Source organism: Gaeumannomyces tritici (assembly GCF_000145635.1).
Source record: "Gaeumannomyces tritici R3-111a-1 unplaced genomic scaffold supercont2.10, whole genome shotgun sequence".
Lineage (NCBI taxonomy): Eukaryota > Fungi > Ascomycota > Sordariomycetes > Magnaporthales > Magnaporthaceae > Gaeumannomyces > Gaeumannomyces tritici.
In genome coordinates this window covers 892,168-908,381 of record NW_008804554.1, presented here as the reverse complement: position 1 = coordinate 908,381, position 16,214 = coordinate 892,168, and the positions used below count along the sequence as shown (strand labels likewise).

The 16,214-nt window shown below is 58.6% G+C and overlaps 6 protein-coding genes across 6 annotated transcripts; 2 read left to right on the top strand and 4 right to left on the bottom strand.

Annotated features, from left to right (window-relative positions):
• Positions 1 to 173: 173 nt before the first annotated feature.
• GGTG_13176 (hypothetical protein) lies at positions 174 to 1,765 on the bottom strand (the record flags this gene model as incomplete). Its single annotated transcript, XM_009231079.1, has 3 exons — positions 174 to 355; positions 441 to 979; positions 1,164 to 1,765. 3 exons carry the CDS (start codon positions 1,763 to 1,765, stop codon positions 174 to 176), a joined length of 1,323 nt encoding a protein of 440 aa, XP_009229343.1.
• A 119-nt stretch (positions 1,766 to 1,884) lies between these two features.
• On the bottom strand, positions 1,885 to 5,031 carry GGTG_13175 (hypothetical protein; the record flags this gene model as incomplete). Its single annotated transcript, XM_009231078.1, has 5 exons — positions 1,885 to 1,972; positions 2,131 to 4,161; positions 4,235 to 4,498; positions 4,561 to 4,809; positions 4,898 to 5,031. 5 exons carry the CDS (start codon positions 5,029 to 5,031, stop codon positions 1,885 to 1,887), a joined length of 2,766 nt encoding a protein of 921 aa, XP_009229342.1.
• Positions 5,032 to 6,318: 1,287 nt separating this feature from the next.
• On the top strand, positions 6,319 to 6,776 carry GGTG_13174 (hypothetical protein; the record flags this gene model as incomplete). The annotated part of the gene is made up of 2 exons (XM_009231077.1): positions 6,319 to 6,353; positions 6,471 to 6,776. The coding sequence occupies 2 exons, from the start codon at positions 6,319 to 6,321 to the stop codon at positions 6,682 to 6,684; spliced, it is 249 nt and encodes an 82-aa protein (XP_009229341.1). The 3' UTR covers positions 6,685 to 6,776.
• A 376-nt stretch (positions 6,777 to 7,152) lies between these two features.
• GGTG_13173 (hypothetical protein) lies at positions 7,153 to 11,449 on the bottom strand. Its single transcript, XM_009231076.1, has one exon. It carries the CDS (start codon positions 9,394 to 9,396, stop codon positions 7,624 to 7,626), a length of 1,773 nt encoding a protein of 590 aa, XP_009229340.1. The 5' UTR covers positions 9,397 to 11,449; the 3' UTR covers positions 7,153 to 7,623.
• Positions 11,450 to 11,919: 470 nt separating this feature from the next.
• On the top strand, positions 11,920 to 13,790 carry GGTG_13172 (hypothetical protein). Its single transcript, XM_009231075.1, has 2 exons — positions 11,920 to 12,571; positions 12,653 to 13,790. Exons 1-2 carry the CDS (start codon positions 12,020 to 12,022, stop codon positions 12,839 to 12,841), a joined length of 741 nt encoding a protein of 246 aa, XP_009229339.1. The 5' UTR covers positions 11,920 to 12,019; the 3' UTR covers positions 12,842 to 13,790.
• On the bottom strand, positions 12,652 to 15,058 carry GGTG_13171 (hypothetical protein). The gene is made up of 6 exons (XM_009231074.1): positions 14,970 to 15,058; positions 14,321 to 14,899; positions 13,829 to 14,201; positions 13,627 to 13,765; positions 13,495 to 13,565; positions 12,652 to 13,397 (listed from the first exon to the last, which is right to left on the bottom strand). Exons 2-6 carry the CDS (start codon positions 14,696 to 14,698, stop codon positions 12,922 to 12,924), a joined length of 1,437 nt encoding a protein of 478 aa, XP_009229338.1. The 5' UTR covers positions 14,699 to 14,899; positions 14,970 to 15,058; the 3' UTR covers positions 12,652 to 12,921.
• Between the last annotated feature and the right edge of the window lie 1,156 nt (positions 15,059 to 16,214).

Sequence of the window (16,214 nt, the reverse complement as noted above, 5' to 3'; positions counted from 1 at the left end):
AACTCTGCCGCCATCAGCCCCTGGATTTCCCGTCAAGGACCCCCGCCTGCGGAGAGCCATGGCTATCAGGTCCACCCAAGGCGTGCGGGAGGGCTCGTAAGGGAGGAGCTGCAGCGCCGTCTTTCCTGCGGCGTCGACGGCGCCGATGTCCTTCGCCGCATCAATCAGGGCCCTCATACAGTGGAATATGCCGATGCATCCGTCCAGCCCGGGGGGGGCGCGAGCTTGATGGCGACGTGAAGCGGCGTGTCTCCGACGTCATTCTTGGCGTCCGGATCGGCGCCCGCCGCGAGCAGGGTAACGACAATTGCGGGCTGTTTGGGAACAACGGGCTGCGAATTAACGCAGCGGTGTACTGATAACGGGTTCGCGCGCGTGGTAAAAAAAAAAGGTAGCACCATTCACGTGCAAAAGATGCCAGGTGGTGGGCGAGAACTTACGGGCGTTGTTTCCTGCCTTGTCCCTGGCCTTCACGTCGGCGCCGTGCTTGAGGAGAAGTTTGGCGAATTCAGCGCCGCTACATCCCCCATTTTGGCAACAGAGCAGAGGCGTGCACCCAGTACTGTCGGTGGCATCGCCGTCCACCCCGCGGCCAAGGAGGAAATCGGCGACGTCGCGAGTATTGCGGTATGAAGCCGCAGCCTTGTGCATTGCCGTCTGCCTGCTATGTTCCTCGCTCGCATTGATGTCGATCCCCCAATCACGCCAACGCTCGTCCAACCAAAACTCGACAAGGCCCCGATATCCCTTTTCGACCGCTGCAAAAAGGACCTTGGGCATCCGCCATACCATTTCCTCTCTGTCGGAGCCAGCAAGGATCCTGTCGGCACCCTCCTTGAGCTCATCTTGCGTCTGGAACTCGGACTTCTGTCCACGACATAAGCCATTTGCATGCCCCAACCCCGACAGCATGCCTATGCGGACGTCGGGGTCATCGTAACCGAGCTCGACGACATAGTTGATCCATTCCGAGGTTACGCTGAACCCGAAAGAGGACATATAGCCCGAGAGGATATCAGGGGTTACCCTAGCACCCCGTGTCGCTGCCCATTTGAGTAAAGGGAGCCCGCCATGGCCCAAGGCCACCTTTGCCTTTAGATCTGGTTAGAATTAATTGAGTCGCAGAGGGAGACTACTAAAAAATCTGAAGGGCAAAAAAATACTCAAAAAAGTGCCAGAGACTCCCGGGCATGTTGACGTCGTGGCCATGGCTGATGAACAAGTCTATGGCATCCAGATTTGCCTGGTTGGGGACTTGGATGCCATTTGTCCGGTCCACCATATCTACCCTTTCCAGAACAAGGTTGCACAGCGGGCCATTGTCAAAGCCGAAATGGTATTTCCGGTTGACGTCTGCGCCAGAGTCGAGCAGGAGGCACAAGAGCTCCATGCTTATGGGTAGTTTCTGCGAGTCTCGGTCCATGACGGCAACGTGCAACGGAGACAGAAGCGCAAGCCCGAGCCTGATGTCCGAGTCGGCGTTGACGTTGGCGCCCAGGGCGATGAGCCCGGCCACGACGTCGGCGTGGTTTCCCCTCACGGCGGCGTGGAGGGCCGTTTCGAAGGGCGGGGTGAAGTCGGGCTTCTCGCTGTGGGCAGCGTCAATGTCGATGGTGGGGCTCCTCTGCAGCGCCGACATGACCCCGCCCATGTCGCCTGCGCGCGCCGCCTCGTAGAGCTGCCGCGCATCGGGGTCGCCAGGGGCGACGACCCGGTTCATCCGGGCGACGCGATAAATGGCCTCTTGGTTTATTATGGCCTCCATGATGTGCGCGGTTCAATGGGTTGCGGGCATTGAAACGAGTTGGAAGTGTTGACATGTGGACGCGCTTTTGACTTGGGGCAGCCCACAATTCACCGGCGTATACGGGCCCTATAGCTTTATTACGTTAGCCCCGACCTGATAGGCCCAGGAACTGCACCGCCCACGGCAACGGGCGACGTCGCCTCGTGCACCGGCCACGTCGTGCACCTAGATAGAGGATTGCCCACAAATGCAATGCTTGTAAGAAGAAAACCTTGCAACCCTGCCTAGCACCAGCCTATTCTGCAAAAAACTGTCCCCGCGCGTACTCAGGTGTGAACTAGCTATACCAACCCCCGGAAGGGCTGAACCTACCGCTTTCTCACATTACGTCGCCCCCTCCCCCTTGATGACCGAAGTGATACCCGTTGCTTTCCTGCCCGTCGCTGGGGGGTAGCGCATCAACATCCATCATATTCTCATCCTGGCCGTCGTGGGGGGCAGCGTCGTCCCCGTCCACCATCTCCTCGTTCTGGCCCCCCTCGTCCGACATGTCTTCATCGTGGCTGGATTGCTCTGAGTTGCTAGATTCTGAGCCTTTCTCTCTCTCGATACAAAAGGTGTTAGGGTTCCATGGTTCGCAAAAATCCGTTCTTTTCCAGCTGTCCATGTTCATAAAGTAATATGAACAAATGTCCTGGGCAGAGGGTATGAGAAATGCTTTCGCCTCTGACACACGAAGCCACCGGGACACAACCCAACCACACGGGGTACACTCTTTCAGCATCCCTTTTGCGATTAGCGGGAGGCCGGACGCGTCGAGTGCAGCAGTCGAGTCCGTTTGCAGAAGCTGAAGGTCGAAATGGGGTGAGAGCCATGGCTGGTCCTCATCAAGCCTTCTGTAGGTAACCAGTTCCGCTTGCACCGCAGCCCACAGCTGCCCTAACTGTGGACTCCCGCAAAAGTGGTTATGAGCCCAGTATTCACCAGTATCGAAATCGATGTGGCTACATGTGGACATCGGAGATGAAGTAGGGCCACGTGCTTTCTCTCCCTCAGCCAAAACCTTGACAAAGATGTCCCAACCGAGACGGGATTCGGGTGCCCACGGACCGGTCGAGCTTCTATGGAGCGCATGAGCGAGGCGCAGAGGTGTTGCAGGGGCATGCTCACACTGCTCCGTTGTAGAACGCGCAGCGCATCCGGATAGTATGAGTTGATGTGAAAGGTCGGATTCCTCTAGCGGATCTGTACCTAGCGCTAGCATGCAGGAAAGAACCGCGATCGCGCCAAACAAAGTCTCCCCTGGCGATCCTTGTGTTGCTAGGAGGTATGCAACCACGACAAGGGTGTGTAGTGGGGTTGGCACGAGCAGCTTGTGACAGCAGCTGCAGGTTCTGATAAAGATTCCGGAAGGTGTGTTGATCTTGGGGCTCCAGGGCCGCGAGAATATTGCTATGATTGTATGGCAGATTGCCTGAGCCGAGGTATGGCAGAAGACGTGCTTCCAGGACATAGGGACTGCGATTTGGCCAGATGCGAAAAGTTGACGAGTGCAGGGCGAGTCCAGGTCGAATCTTCCGCAAATGTCAATGCCTTCTCCAGGGAATCTCTCTGGTCTGTCAAAGGAGCTGCAAACCAGTGCGGGTCTAGCAGATGTGTGAGATCGTAGTATGGTAACCATCAAACTGTCGAGAATCGTGTGGCCGTTGCCGTTTCGGTACAGCATTCCGACGGACAGATCATCTTGCAGCATCATGGTGAGGTCGCGCATGATCCCGCAGCAACCTTTTGTACCACGCAGGTTTGTAGCAGCCAGGTGGAACGGGTGTATTTCGACCAATAGCTTGCGCTTCTCCTCTTCTTGGTCCTCCAAAAGGCCACGACAACTCTCGAGGTTTCCACATATTATCCCCAAGGCAATTGCTTCGACTTCGAGTTGGGCAGGTGATTTGCTCAAAGCCTCCGACACAATCGGAGACGATACCGGGAGGGATGTTGTTGCCTGGGTAAACGATTCAGAAGTGATGCCCTCTTGTATAACATCCGGGAGGTACTGGCTTTCCCCGGTCCATGGTCTCCAAGTCGACTCATCGTCAAGATCTTGCGCGTGGGAGTCTGCGGCGGCGACTGGATCTGGGCCCCATTCAATGTGACGCTCATCAACTTCGGGCTTGTAATGGATGGACCATCGACAAAGCATTGTCGGTGGCTTTGGATCGTCGAAAGAGGTTGCTGATTTGGGTGTCCCTGTCAAGGCATGAGCTGGTCGGGGCGATGGGCTGGCGCCGGCAAACTGGGATCCAAGGCTTCTTGCGGCGATAAGGCCCGCATCCCAGCGAGTAGGCCCTTTGCCAAAGTACTTGGCTGACATGAAGGAGAAGAGAAACAGGTCATGAAACCACACCGAAGCGGCTCTAGAGTTCAATGGTTAGCCTTGACAACTTCGCAGTTGAGAAACACCATCATGCAGGGACGGAGATTTCTTACTTTTGCTCGACTGGGCTAAGGGACTTCAGCAGCTCCATTGACCGCCCTTGGAGAAACATGCCGACGTGGTCGAGTGATCCAATCTTCCGCAAGGCCAGAGCAGTAGGCGAGGGGGCATTGACGGGCCGACCAGGCGATGGAGCCGCCGCGGGAGGGCTGTTTACTGTGAGAAAGGGAGGCGTGGACGCGGAAGGCGACGTATGATCGAAAGGGCCACTGCCTGTCGAAAGGAGGGCATGGTATGGAAAGTCCCATTTCAGGATGCTGTTTCTTCCGTTAGTCGCTGCATGTGGTTAAGCCGTAATTCATGACAGGGCGTTACTTACAAACCCGGAACGATGGCAGGCAGCGAAGCAGCCCCCATTTTGCTCTTCTCGTTTGCATACCTCCGTAGCTGCGCCTTGGCCTTCTCTGAGAAGGGCTTCTCGATGCCCCCTTTGACAAGCGCGATGTCGGAAGTGCTTGCGCCCGCACGACCACGTTTGATGTGACGCTGGATGATCTTGTCTTTCTCGAGAGCGGTGGTGCGCTTGTGGACGTTCCAGGATTTGAACCGGTAGCGGTAGTGTGCTAGCCTAGGCAGAAGGAAGTTTGCGGTGCAGACGGTCAGTTGACGTGCGTCAGGACTGGAGAAGAATGTTTCCCGCCGGGTGCTCAACTCACTGTGCGTCGAACCCATACGCCTCCTTCATATGCTTGGCGACATCGGCGATCTTGAGATCCCGTCCGATGAAGAGGTTGATGATGATGTCCTTCAGCAAGGGCCACCGCTTGTCGTGGGGGATGCTGCGATCCATGGTGGCTGGATCTGGGGGTTCGTCCATGGTGTCTGGAGATGGACGGAGGGGAGGGGTGCGAAGCGTGTGGGGAGTGGATGTGATTGGCCAAGCTGCGATACGGTTGGAAGGGGGGATGAGGGCTTGGGGTCAGGAGAAGAGCACAAGAGCCACTGGGGGAAATGCGGTCTTTATGGGCAATCTGAGTGGTTCGCATGGGCCGCGGCAGCCTCGTGTGTACATTGGCGGGTACAAAAGTTGTCGCTGGCTATCTCGCCATGCCTGCATGTTACTGCGTGGTAGCATGCTGGGGCTGGACAGACGCCCAACGAGGCGACAGGCAGTTGACGAACAGCCCCGCCGTCGTGCAAATCGCCGGACAGCCAACTCATAGCCACACCCCGGGGCAGGACAGGAACCGTCGGGCTAGCAAACAGAGACTGTCCAATAGTGACAAGGCCCACCCACACAATATCGCCGCCCCAGCGCATGCACAGTATACGCATGCTACCATTTTGCACGGCCGGGGGGCCGCGCAAAAGGGTAACAGCCAATAAGCGGCCGGTGCAAAAGGGTAACAGCCAATGAGTGCCGTTCTACGAGGGCGGGAGCCAAGGGTAGCTCGCATCATTCACATCGCGGATCGCGGTACGGGGATTGAACTTGATGGCGGCTGCCTTAGTGCGTGGCCAACGCGGCTGGGCCAGGTGGGCCGTGCAAAAGGGCAATAGCCAATAAACGGCCGGTGCAAAAGGGTAACAGCCAATGAGCGCCGCTCCACGAGGGCGGGAGCCAAGGGTAGCTCGCTCGCCAGGTTCAGATGCGGCTACAATGAGCACCATCCACATCGCATGGGGTACGGGATTGAGCTTGATGGCGCTGCGTTTCCTTATATCCTTGCTATGCAAAAAAGAGAGTAGCCAATCCAGAAGGATAACGGGACGCCAGGAGGTTCCGCACTGCCTCGCGGGGCCTGATATGCCTAGTGTTCCGGCACCAACGCATGTGTCAAGGAGCAAAAGGGAATGCGGACTAGGCGGGCGAGGAGACAGCACTGACGCAAGTCGGAGCCGGGCAGGGCCTACTCTATGGCCGTCTATATAGGACCAGCAATGGCACCGAATGTGTGCTTCTCTCATCCCAAATCTCTTCCCCTTTCTCAAGCCGCTCCTCCAGCCCATCCTGTATCTCTCCTCTCGCACACCCTAGAACCGCCTCCCACATCCTGGTATCTCCTGAGGACCGTGCTCCGAGCCCTCTCCATCAGAAGCCCCCACAAGATACCCTCGCCACCCACACACACCCACAATGACCACCACCACCAACACCCCCAAGACGAGCAAGTGAGTGGACCATATCCCGTTGCTGTCACCTGTTCCGCACCAGGAGGCCGGAGCAAGGTCCTGACAAGACTCCAGCAAAAGGTCCACGCAAAAGCGCCCTCGACGCGCAACGTCCAGCACCAAGGCACAGCAGGGCTCAGTGACGTCGCCCGAGGCCGGCAACACTCAGGGGTACCAGGGCCATGCTGGAGTCCACGAGCAGTCACAGTGGGACGAGTACCAAGGGCAGCAGATGAGCCACCCGTCCGACTTTGCCTTCATTGGGTCCCAGTTCGACGTCAAGTATGCCGTCCCCTTTATGCCTTTGCTTCCTAAACATCATCGCCCTTGACTAATCACTGGTCACATGCAGTCAGCACCAAGGGGGCCAGCACTAGACACAAGCATCACATCCCGACGTCCTCAATGCTTCCCACTTGCACCATGGCTCCCACATGGACGTCCCCTCCATATCGCTATAGAAGCATTGCTTCAGTGCTGGCTCCAACTGCATTCCTCCCTGGCATTGAGCATTGCATGTTGGCTTGACACAGTCATCACGGTTAAACAAAGCTGATATATACCGTTTCACGTTATAACATTCTTCCTTCGGTAAACTTCACACAGTCTTATTTAGCAACTTTCTTGTTTTGATTATAGCCCCTCCTGTTCTTCCAGCTTTCCTGTTCTACAGTCTTTCTTGTTCTACAGCTTGACTCATGAAGACATTGAAAGCTGCTATTGCAAAAAGAAAAGTTAGGGGTAACCATCAATGCACTCAGGTTGATACCATTCACACATGCAAGGGATCAGAAGATTAAGGAATGCACGTCAATTCAAGCTAGAGCTAAAGCTGCTGACTGACTTTTTTTGTTGATCCAGCCACACTTTCGTTTGTCCATCCGCCCCCATCAGCCACAGTAGAACAGGCAAATAGGGGATGTGTGTATAGGAAATGTGGCGTCTGCGGATGCATAACTTGTGAGAAAGGAAAATGTTGTAAAGGAACGACTTTTAATGGGTTTACCCTGGGCTCCCCTTTTTTTCTCCAAACCTTTTCATCGTCCAAATTACCCAGGGGGCGGGACTTTTTCTTCATAAAGGACAGAAAAGAACAGAACAAAACTCGATGACACCCGATCCGCAGACAAGCATCAACAGGTAAAAAGGCCTCAGCACAGCAGGGGAGAGAAGGGAAGAGGACGGGCCATCAGGAGGGGGGCTGCAAGTGCCCCGAGCCGTGCCAAGATGGCAGTTGCCGTTGTCGCCAGTGGCGGGCGGGGTGGGCGCTTTACTTGGCAACACCGATGTACTGGAAGCAGTGCTTGAAGTTGTCGACCTCGAGGGCGAAGAGGCCGCCGTGGTCGAGCAGGGCGGCGGGGGTCCACATCTCGGGGTCGACGCGGGTGAGCAGGCCCTGGTAGGCGGTGAGGCCCTGGGGCTCGGTGACGCCCCACGGGTTGCGGAGGACGACGTAGTGGCGGTCGCCGCGGACGATGTAGCCCAGGACCGAGTAGGCGTGGTTGGCGACCAGGTTGGAGCCGCAGAACTGCTGGCCCGTGGCGTAGGTGAAGGCGCACATGGGGTTGATGGTCTTGAAGTTGACGCAGTTGGCGCGGACCAGGCCGATGAGGTCCATGGCGGCGTGGTTGCGGCACTCGTAGTAGTGCGGGGTGCGGCCGTTGATCTGGGCCATGGCCTTGATGGGATCGCCGCAGTGCAGCTGGGTGATGTCGGGGTGCTCAGAGTCGGTCTCGGTCACCCACTTGGTGAAGGCCTTCTCGTACAGCGAGGGCCAGATGTCGGCGCCGTCCGAGGAGCGGCAGTACAGGGGCTGGTTGTTGGAGTTGTTGACGGGGATGTCGTAGTTGACCTCGACGGTGCGCGTCTTGGAGTTGTTGTCGCCGCCCTGGCTGTGGAACTTGATCTCGAGGTAGCGCTCGCTGCCCTGGCGGTCGCGGCTGCCCTGCTCCTCCATGTGGCCGCTGCCGCAGCCGCCGCGGCGGCCGCCACGGTGCTGGCTGGAGCTGTGCAGGCGCGTGTCGCGGTTGATGAAGCACGGGTCGGCCCAGAAGACGGAGAAGAGGGCCGAGACGAACCAGGAGTTGGGGGCGCAGCCCTGGACGGGGTCGTCGAAGCGGTTGAACTGGACGCCGCGGCGGGTGGTGTCGATGCCGGCGGCCTGGGCGAGCATCATGCTCTGCTGGTTGTTGCCGAGGAAGCCGCCGGCGCCGGCGAGCATCTGGTCGGGGCGGCCGCCGATGTAGAACTGGTTGATGTCGTTGATGAGGCGGCTGTTGAACATCTGGAAGAAGTAGTCGTAGCCGTCGCGCCACGACGAGTTGGGCGGGGTCCACTTGTTCTTGTTGTCGCTGTTGTGGCGGAAGGGCGTGATCAGGTCGTTGATGGAGCGCGTCACCTCCTTGTTGCTGACGGTGCGGCCGATGCGGTCGGCGTGCAGGATCAGGCGGAGCTTGCCGTTGTGCAGGCGGCACATCTTGACCTTGGCGTTGTCGAGGTCCTTGAGCCCGATCTTCTCGAGGTCCTTGAGCTTCTCGACCCGGGACAGGTCCGGGGTGATGAGGTCGTTCTCGTTGAGGATCTTCATGTCCTTCTGCGAGACCTGCTCGGCCATCTTCTTGTCGCCGTTGAGCTGGAGGCCGGCGTACAGGACGGAGCGGTGCTTCATGTCGAAGAGCTCGTCGTAGTCGGTCTGGAGCACGTCCGACATGATGCGGGCCACCTCGATGCTGGTCTTGTCGACCTTGCGGCCCAGGATGGCCTCGACCATGGCGTACGGGTTGGCAGCACCAACGCAGACCTTCTTGGGGGCCTGGTCGGGCTTGGGGCCCTGGCGGTCGCGGTTGCGGTCGTTGTCGTTGTCGCCCGAGTTGACGTCGACGAGCTCGTCGTAGTCCGCCTGCAGGCCGTCGACAGTCGAGCTCGAGGACGAGGCCCCGCCGCGGCGCTCGATCTGGCTGCCCATGATGGCGGAGACCAGCGCGTAGGGGTCGATGGAGACGACGCGGGAGCCCTCGGAGGTGAAGCTGCGCATGTCACCCATGATGTCGATGTGAAGGGAGTGAGTAGAAGAGAGGGTAAGGTTATTAAAGAACAGGGTGCTATATCCTTTCCCGAAGGATGCTAAGAAGTCAAGAAGAGAAGAGAGAAGAACTTTTGGTTGCTGTTAGTGAGCTGGGAGATGGCCGAACAGTGCTTGCTGTGGAGGCTGATCCGGAGGACAAATCGAGAGGGCCAAGAGGGCGATGTCCTCGAGACTTATATACCCGGCTGGCGAGCGTGTCTCGCCCCCTTCGCCTCCTTCCTACTTCTCCCACTACGCTTATCCCCCGGCACCAGCCCAAGGCCTTGACGCACCTACCTCGCTTCGAGGGCAAACCCCTCAGGCTCCATTGGATGCCATGGCGTGGACGACCAGCCGATCGAGGTCCCGAAACTCCTGGTCCGCCATGCTCTCATGCCGGCTCCAACTCAAACACGGCCCCTCTCTGCAGTGCCGGCATCAGACAGCCGTCTCTCGGGGCATTGGGGGCAAGGGAGCGGAGGAGCTAGCCGTGTCATCCATGCGTTAGGTTTCTCGCTGCAACTAGAGGATGCGAGGCCCCTCACGCAGCTGCAGTAGCCGGCGTCTAGATTGCTGACTATGGGAGGTCAGATGTCAGGCATTATGCCCAAAACAATCGCGATTCTCAGCCCTACTAAAGTAGCGCTTCGTTTGTTCGATTAGGTTTGTCGGGGGGAAGTTTGCTGTTTGCCCGTTTTGGAGGTCGGGGCCTGCGCATCTCGAACGTTTCTGGTGCGCCTCTCCCTCTTGTCGGACAGCGAACACGTCTGGGAGGCCGCTTGTCCGCTCGGTTACCTAGTGTCTGCGAGATTTCCGAGGCGTGGGGAGACGCCAGACCCACAGACATCAAAGCCCTACACATGAACTCAGGGTTCGCTCGCAGTGACCTATGCAACATAAAACTATCTCGGCAACTACACCTAGGGTAGGCATCTAGACGGAAGAAGGCGTTCTAGGCTTACGCTGCAAACACAGGAAGAGTCGGCTCGTCGACTGGACGCTGTGCGACTTTAGGGAATGAAGGGGCAAAGCTAGCTGCTGCATGCAGGGAGATGGGATACGACGCCGAGAAAATAAATTTCCCCTCTTATGTCGAAACACCAACAATGCCCATGCAGCGTGCCATTCGAGATCGAGCTGCGCAGGCAAGGTGTATGCGGTATGCAGTCTGAGGCCAGCTCATGTATTACCTAACAAGCATCACAGTCGATGTGCCTTGGCGCCCGCGAGCAGGAAGCACCACTACTTGGGGATTGGGTTCTCAAGCTAGCTCTGCAACAAGGTTCGATGGGTATGATGCGTACAGCAGGCCTCGCCAGGCCTGGCGTTGCTACGCTGGCTGTTGCTGGCGAACATGGTGTCGCGTTCGGGCGGGCAGCATGATTGGACGGGGAACCGGGTGTGCTTTGGCCGGCCATGATCTAGACGAACTGCGGCTGTGTCTCTACTGTACACAGTCACACAGTACAGTACAGTACAGCATGCACCTGCGGGCATTGCGCGCCCACACGTACTCGGATGCCGGTGGCAGGCCGAGGCTAAGCGCGAGCAAAGCGCCACCCCCTCAAAGGCTATGTTTGTGATGCATGTCGTCCGGTTTGGGGCCGTCGCCGGGCCGTGCTTGTCTGGGCTTGGCTACTGGCATTCGTTCCCGGAGGAGCGGGGTCTGTTGGGGAGCGGGGTCTGTTGGGGAGCTGGGATGGGGAACGACGCTGTCTGCCGTCCAAGGGCATCCTCGGGGCAGATGGAGACTCGTGCAGTCCGCTGGCCGCTTGGCTCAGGACGGTTGGGCTGGCTGGGCGGCTGGCCTTGGACTACCGCAGTCCGAGGGGCCCGAGAGCGGGGGTTGTGACCCCGCATCCAAAAGTGAGTCCAGGACGAGGTTGGCACGGCGCTGGGGCTGTGGTGCGCGGAAAGAAGCCCGACGGTGCGAAACAGCGGCGAAGCTAAAAAGCAAAAAGCAAAAAAAAACACGAAATTGGCTGCCCCCGCTGTCAGCATCGCTGGGCAGGGGATGAGCGGAGAGAAGAGGGTTGATGGCAGACCCAATTGATGCGCAGGAGCTGAAGGCAGACGACTTGGGGAAATTTCAAGCCCCAGCCGCAAGGGGATTCCAGTGCTGTACTGCACGGTAGCGATGCCGATCGTCGAGGAGACCCAACGGTCGCGGGGATCGCGGCACTCGTGACTGGGCGGATGAGACACGACCCTGGTTGCCTGTCTGGCTGCCCTGCGAGGTTCCACCTTCCGCTTTGGTGCGCCTCCAGTTGGGCGGTCGTGGCAGGCGCTGGCTCTTGTCGGCCCTGCTCACTTCTGGCCCCACCCACCAGGTCCTCATCCTCCCGCAGCCAACACGTTCCCGCCAAGGCGAGGAAGGGGAAGGGTGCTCAAATCAAGGGTCTGCAGCAAAACCAAGGGTCCAGCTCCAGTTTTGCCCGCGGTGCCCTGGATTCCAGGTTGTTCCTTGTCTTGCGCAGGAGCAAACGCTCCACCCTGACACATCTTCCAGGTTTCGCCACTGATATCAACAATAATGACGTTGAAAATGGTAGCTTGAGCCGACTTGGGTCAATTTGGAACTGGCTAGCTGTTCTAATAAAGAATGGAAATGCGACGCGTCTCCAAGCTGCGGTCTAAACCGACAAACCCGCAACAACTGCCCAACCAGCAAAACGTCCGAGACGCTCTCGGCAGCCCCTCGACTATGCACCGCCACCCGTGCGCTTCCCCAGCTTCTCGACCAAGCGCATTTTCGGCCTCGATATCTCTCAAGTCCCCCACCCGCTTCTCAGCCCACGGCTTGCATACCTCGTCCGTCCTCGTCGCCTCGATGCATTCTCGATCCGCCGGCGGCCGATCCAGCACCGGGCCAAGTCGCGGTGCTACCTCTGCTGCTCAGAGGCGGTCACCGCGGAGAGGCACTAACAAACGTCCTATGCTTATCGACGGGCCACCCGCGGCGGCATCCCTCCAAGACATCGCCCTGCTCGGCATCGACGCTATCGCCCGTCGCCACACGGGCATCAGCCCGCCAGGCAGGTCCGCTGCTCGGGATGTGGTCCATGTCGACGAACTAAACGACAGGTTCGCAGACGACGAAGACAGCCGTCTGAACGGAAGCCCGGGTAGACGGCGCGTCTTCGCCGAGATCATGGTAGGGCATCCTTGTTCTGTCGTCCCTGCGCTCCATAGACTCTCAGCCTGGCTGACCGCGAAACCACCGTCTCCATCACAGAAGCGGAAACTCAAAGCCTATCACGGCGGTCGCGTTTGCCATAAGTGCCACAGATCCAAGACTCCCAGGTGGCGAAGAGGCCCTTCGGGGCCCAAGACGCTGTGCAATGTTTGCGGCTTGCTATATGCCAAGCGCGAGTCGCGAAGACTCCGGGACTCGTGGCTCGTCAACGTCTCCAGGGGCCCCTGAGACCTCGTCTGTCGATACACCATCAATGATTAGGAAAGGGACAGATTAAAAGAACGGATCTAGTCAAGAATCTCCTTTCACTACTGCCGCCACACCTCGCCTATTCTCCGCGGGCTATGCAGACCCCTCGGACTCCTCGGACTCCCTGGGCTCCAGGGGCCGTACGAGCCGTCAGGGCTCCTCGGAATGTCCACTGCCAGGCTGTCCGCCCACCCGACTCGTCGCTCTTGGGTGCCGCCCTTGGTCTGCCGCCTTCTCCCTTCGTCGCCGGACTCGTCCTCGTCCTCGTCGCCCTTTGACCCTGGCTTCCGCAGCAATATCGGCTCCAAGTCGGCCGGCCGCGAGGACAAAGACACCTGGTCCTTCCACAAACGGCGGTTCACGATGGGAATCGGCTTCGCTATCGCTGCTTTTCGCCGTGCGAGGCGCGCTTGCAGACGGGCTGCCTCCCTAGCGGCCAGATCTCGGATCAGCACTCGCAGGACGGGAATCGAGGACGCCATGATGGTCACGGCCGTCTCTGCCGCAGCCCACGACGCCAGGTCCCCGCTGCCATCTGTTGTATTATGTCGGTCACGGTTAGAGATCCTGGAAAGCACCTCAATCGGCAGCAGATCAGCGAAGCGACTGCCGCACTATCGGGGCTGGCTCACCTGTGAGGTCGATGCTTGGATGTTCCAGCACTCGGAAGTACGATGCCTTGACGAACGCCATTGCGCCAGCTCTTTTTCATCGTTTTTGTTAGGTCATGCCACATGGGCGGAAGAAATAGGAGACAGACTTACACAATTCCCATACTCATTGCCAGCGCCACCCCGATCTTTTCCTTGATGCTCAGCTCAAGGCCGTTCGCGCTCGCCCTCAATTTGAGCAGGATCGGCCACGGGAGGAGAGCCAGTATGATATCAACCAAGCCAGAGTAGACTATTTTATATCCGTCAGTTCTGCGCCTCTGCCAGCTGTGACTATAATGAAAAGACGCCGTACCGCTCACGTAGAAGCCAAAGACGGCAGCGCGGACCGACGTGTCGGGATCGCAGTCGCCCGGCACGAACGGGCTCCAGCGCTTCTCGGCGGGGCTGCAGCCGACCCAGAAGAGTGTGGCCGAGACGCCGAACAGGACGTTCATGGACACGATGGCGAACCAGATGAAGGCGGCCATCCAGCCCTGCGACATGCGCAGCAGCGTCATGGCGAAGGACGTCTTGCTCCACGCCTGCCCGACGATGCCGGCCGTGACAGACGCCAGCCCGGCCACGCTAATGGTGGTGATGTTTGCCCGCGTCACGGCGAAGCCGGGGCTGCTGAAGCCGCTGACGATGAGGAACGTCACTATGGAGGCGTCGGCGACCAGCATCACCTGTTGTGACGTGTTAGTCTCTCCTTGGGGTAGGAACGTGCAGACAAGGGAGGGGTTGAACAGGCAATGACCAATCATCATGCCATCGGTCTTGAGGGGAGTGGGGCTGTCATCCGTACCCAAGACGTGACCAGCACGGCGTCCTCCCACCTCAGCCTCGAGTTGGGATACCTTTGCTTGCAGTAGAGCCGCAGCGCCAAGAATATGGCGGACAGCCCTACGAGCAGCCACAGCGCCTTCTCGACCGACGGCCCGCCCCCGCCCTCGTTCAGGTCCAGCGAGTCGAACACGTCCCCCTCCGGATATAGGAGGGATGAGGACGGGGCCGCGGCCATGGGCTGGAATGACTGCACGGGCTGCATTGGCTGCATGGGCTGGGCATACTGCACGGGCACGAGCGGGGCCAGCGGGGCCAACGGGACCGGTGTCCTCGGCGGCGGCGGCGCAGTGTGTGGCAGCGGCGGTGGCGGCGGCGGCGAGAACGGCAGGACCGCCATTCCTCGACAATATTCGACAACTTTCCAATCGTGTCTCGTGTCTATGGTGCGGTGGTCCTCCTGGTCCAAAAGCTTTTATTGTCTCAGTAGCCAAACCAAACCGGGCGGTTGTTTAGGTGCCAGTCCGACGAGAGAACCAAGCAGGAAGGATGGACGGGATGTGGTTACTATCTAAAGGAGGCCCGCCAGGTCCTCCCGTCACTGTGTCATGTCAGGGGCGTCAGCGATCGAGATGGGTTCGTTCCTATCCTTGGCTTTGGACTGTACCCACGGGGGGCGGCGGGGAACGGCTGGGAAGGCCTGCAACGTGCTCTAGAGTCTTGACCAACTTCAGTCCTGATCGGGAGATTGCCTCGGAAAGGAAAAAGAAAAAGAAAACCTATCACGGCCCGGGCAGCCCTACCGGGCGCGTGGGGCGAGTCCATCTCTCCCGGCCACCTTCCTCGTCCACCCTTGTCCGCCAAGATGAACCACTTGCTCCTTGACACGAGTGGCGGCGGGGGCGGGCGAGTGACGGCACATCAGAGAAAAGACAAAAGGGACATGACACATGGGCCGGAAAATGTGCCCTTTGCTTTTCTGTCCCTTCTTGTCCCCGTCCCCATTGGCCTGGCGAGAGGGCCAGGCGACGCGAGATCAGCCCAAAGCCAAAGGGCCACGCTGAAGATGGTGCGGGGGGAGGAGGGTGAATTCCCTCGCCGAGGGTGTGATGCGATGCGGGTAGATCCCGCCCGCTGTCGTTGCCGTGACTCGTTCCCCGGTTTTGACACAAGCGTAACGATTGTTAGGTACCAGTCAGGGGATCATGGTGGCAGAATTGAAAAAAAAAAAGCCTCGCTTCTCGCGTCACCGTGTGGCCGCCTGATATGTACCAACTGAGCCAGGTGGAAATCAGGACGAGCAATTTGGGGAGAAGGAAGAAAAGGCGGTGGGTTCTTGGCCTGGTGATTCCGATCTGGGAGGCCAGGTAATATGTTTGTGTTTTGTTTCGCTTTCGCCCGTAAATAAGGCCAAAAAACCAAACCGTTGGACATGAGGCCGAGATGCGACGACCATGTTTTCGCCTCAATCGCCCGCCGCATCTTGCTTTATTCTTTCCACGATTCTTTGGTCAACTCGATGTCTAGCCCTGGCTGGTAGTATTCCCAATGAAGCTTTCGTTAACAATCACCATCGCGACTGTGCCCTGGATGGCCGCCAAGGAAAACGCCGGGATCCTCCTTGCGTGGGGGCTTCTGGCGCGGGGAGGGAAGTCGATGATTGGCTGGGGCCTGGGCGGAACTCGGCAATCTCTGGCTGGGATCGGGAGTTACCAAAGGAAGAAAAAACAGATGGCGTATCTAGCTCTCCTGTTTCCGGACAGCATCGCGCAAGATCCCAAACGGGATGGGTTTCCGGGCCTCGTCAGGGATCATGCTGCTGCAAGGCAGCCCTACCGGTTTTGGCGTCTTGTAATTGGCACGCATAAAAAGTGTGGTGTCGAAGTTGGGGCCATGCCTCGATAGGGCCATCTTGC

Bases quoted from the DNA above. Each gene is read 5' to 3' on its own strand.
- GGTG_13173 (XM_009231076.1), bottom strand. From the start codon at position 9,396: ATGGGTGACATGCGCAGCTTCACCTCCGAGGGCTCCCGCGTCGTCTCC.
- GGTG_13172 (XM_009231075.1), top strand. From the start codon at position 12,020: ATGGAAATGCGACGCGTCTCCAAGCTGCGGTCTAAACCGACAAACCCG. The intron at 12,572-12,652 runs GTAGGGCATCCT...TCTCCATCACAG, and splicing joins GCGTCTTCGCCGAGATCATG to AAGCGGAAACTCAAAGCCTA.
- GGTG_13171 (XM_009231074.1), bottom strand. From the start codon at position 14,698: ATGGCGGTCCTGCCGTTCTCGCCGCCGCCGCCACCGCCGCTGCCACAC. The intron at 13,766-13,828 runs GTACGGCGTCTT...GATATAAAATAG, and splicing joins CTTTGGCTTCTACGTGAGCG to TCTACTCTGGCTTGGTTGAT. The intron at 13,398-13,494 runs GTGAGCCAGCCC...ATAATACAACAG, and splicing joins TCCAAGCATCGACCTCACAG to ATGGCAGCGGGGACCTGGCG.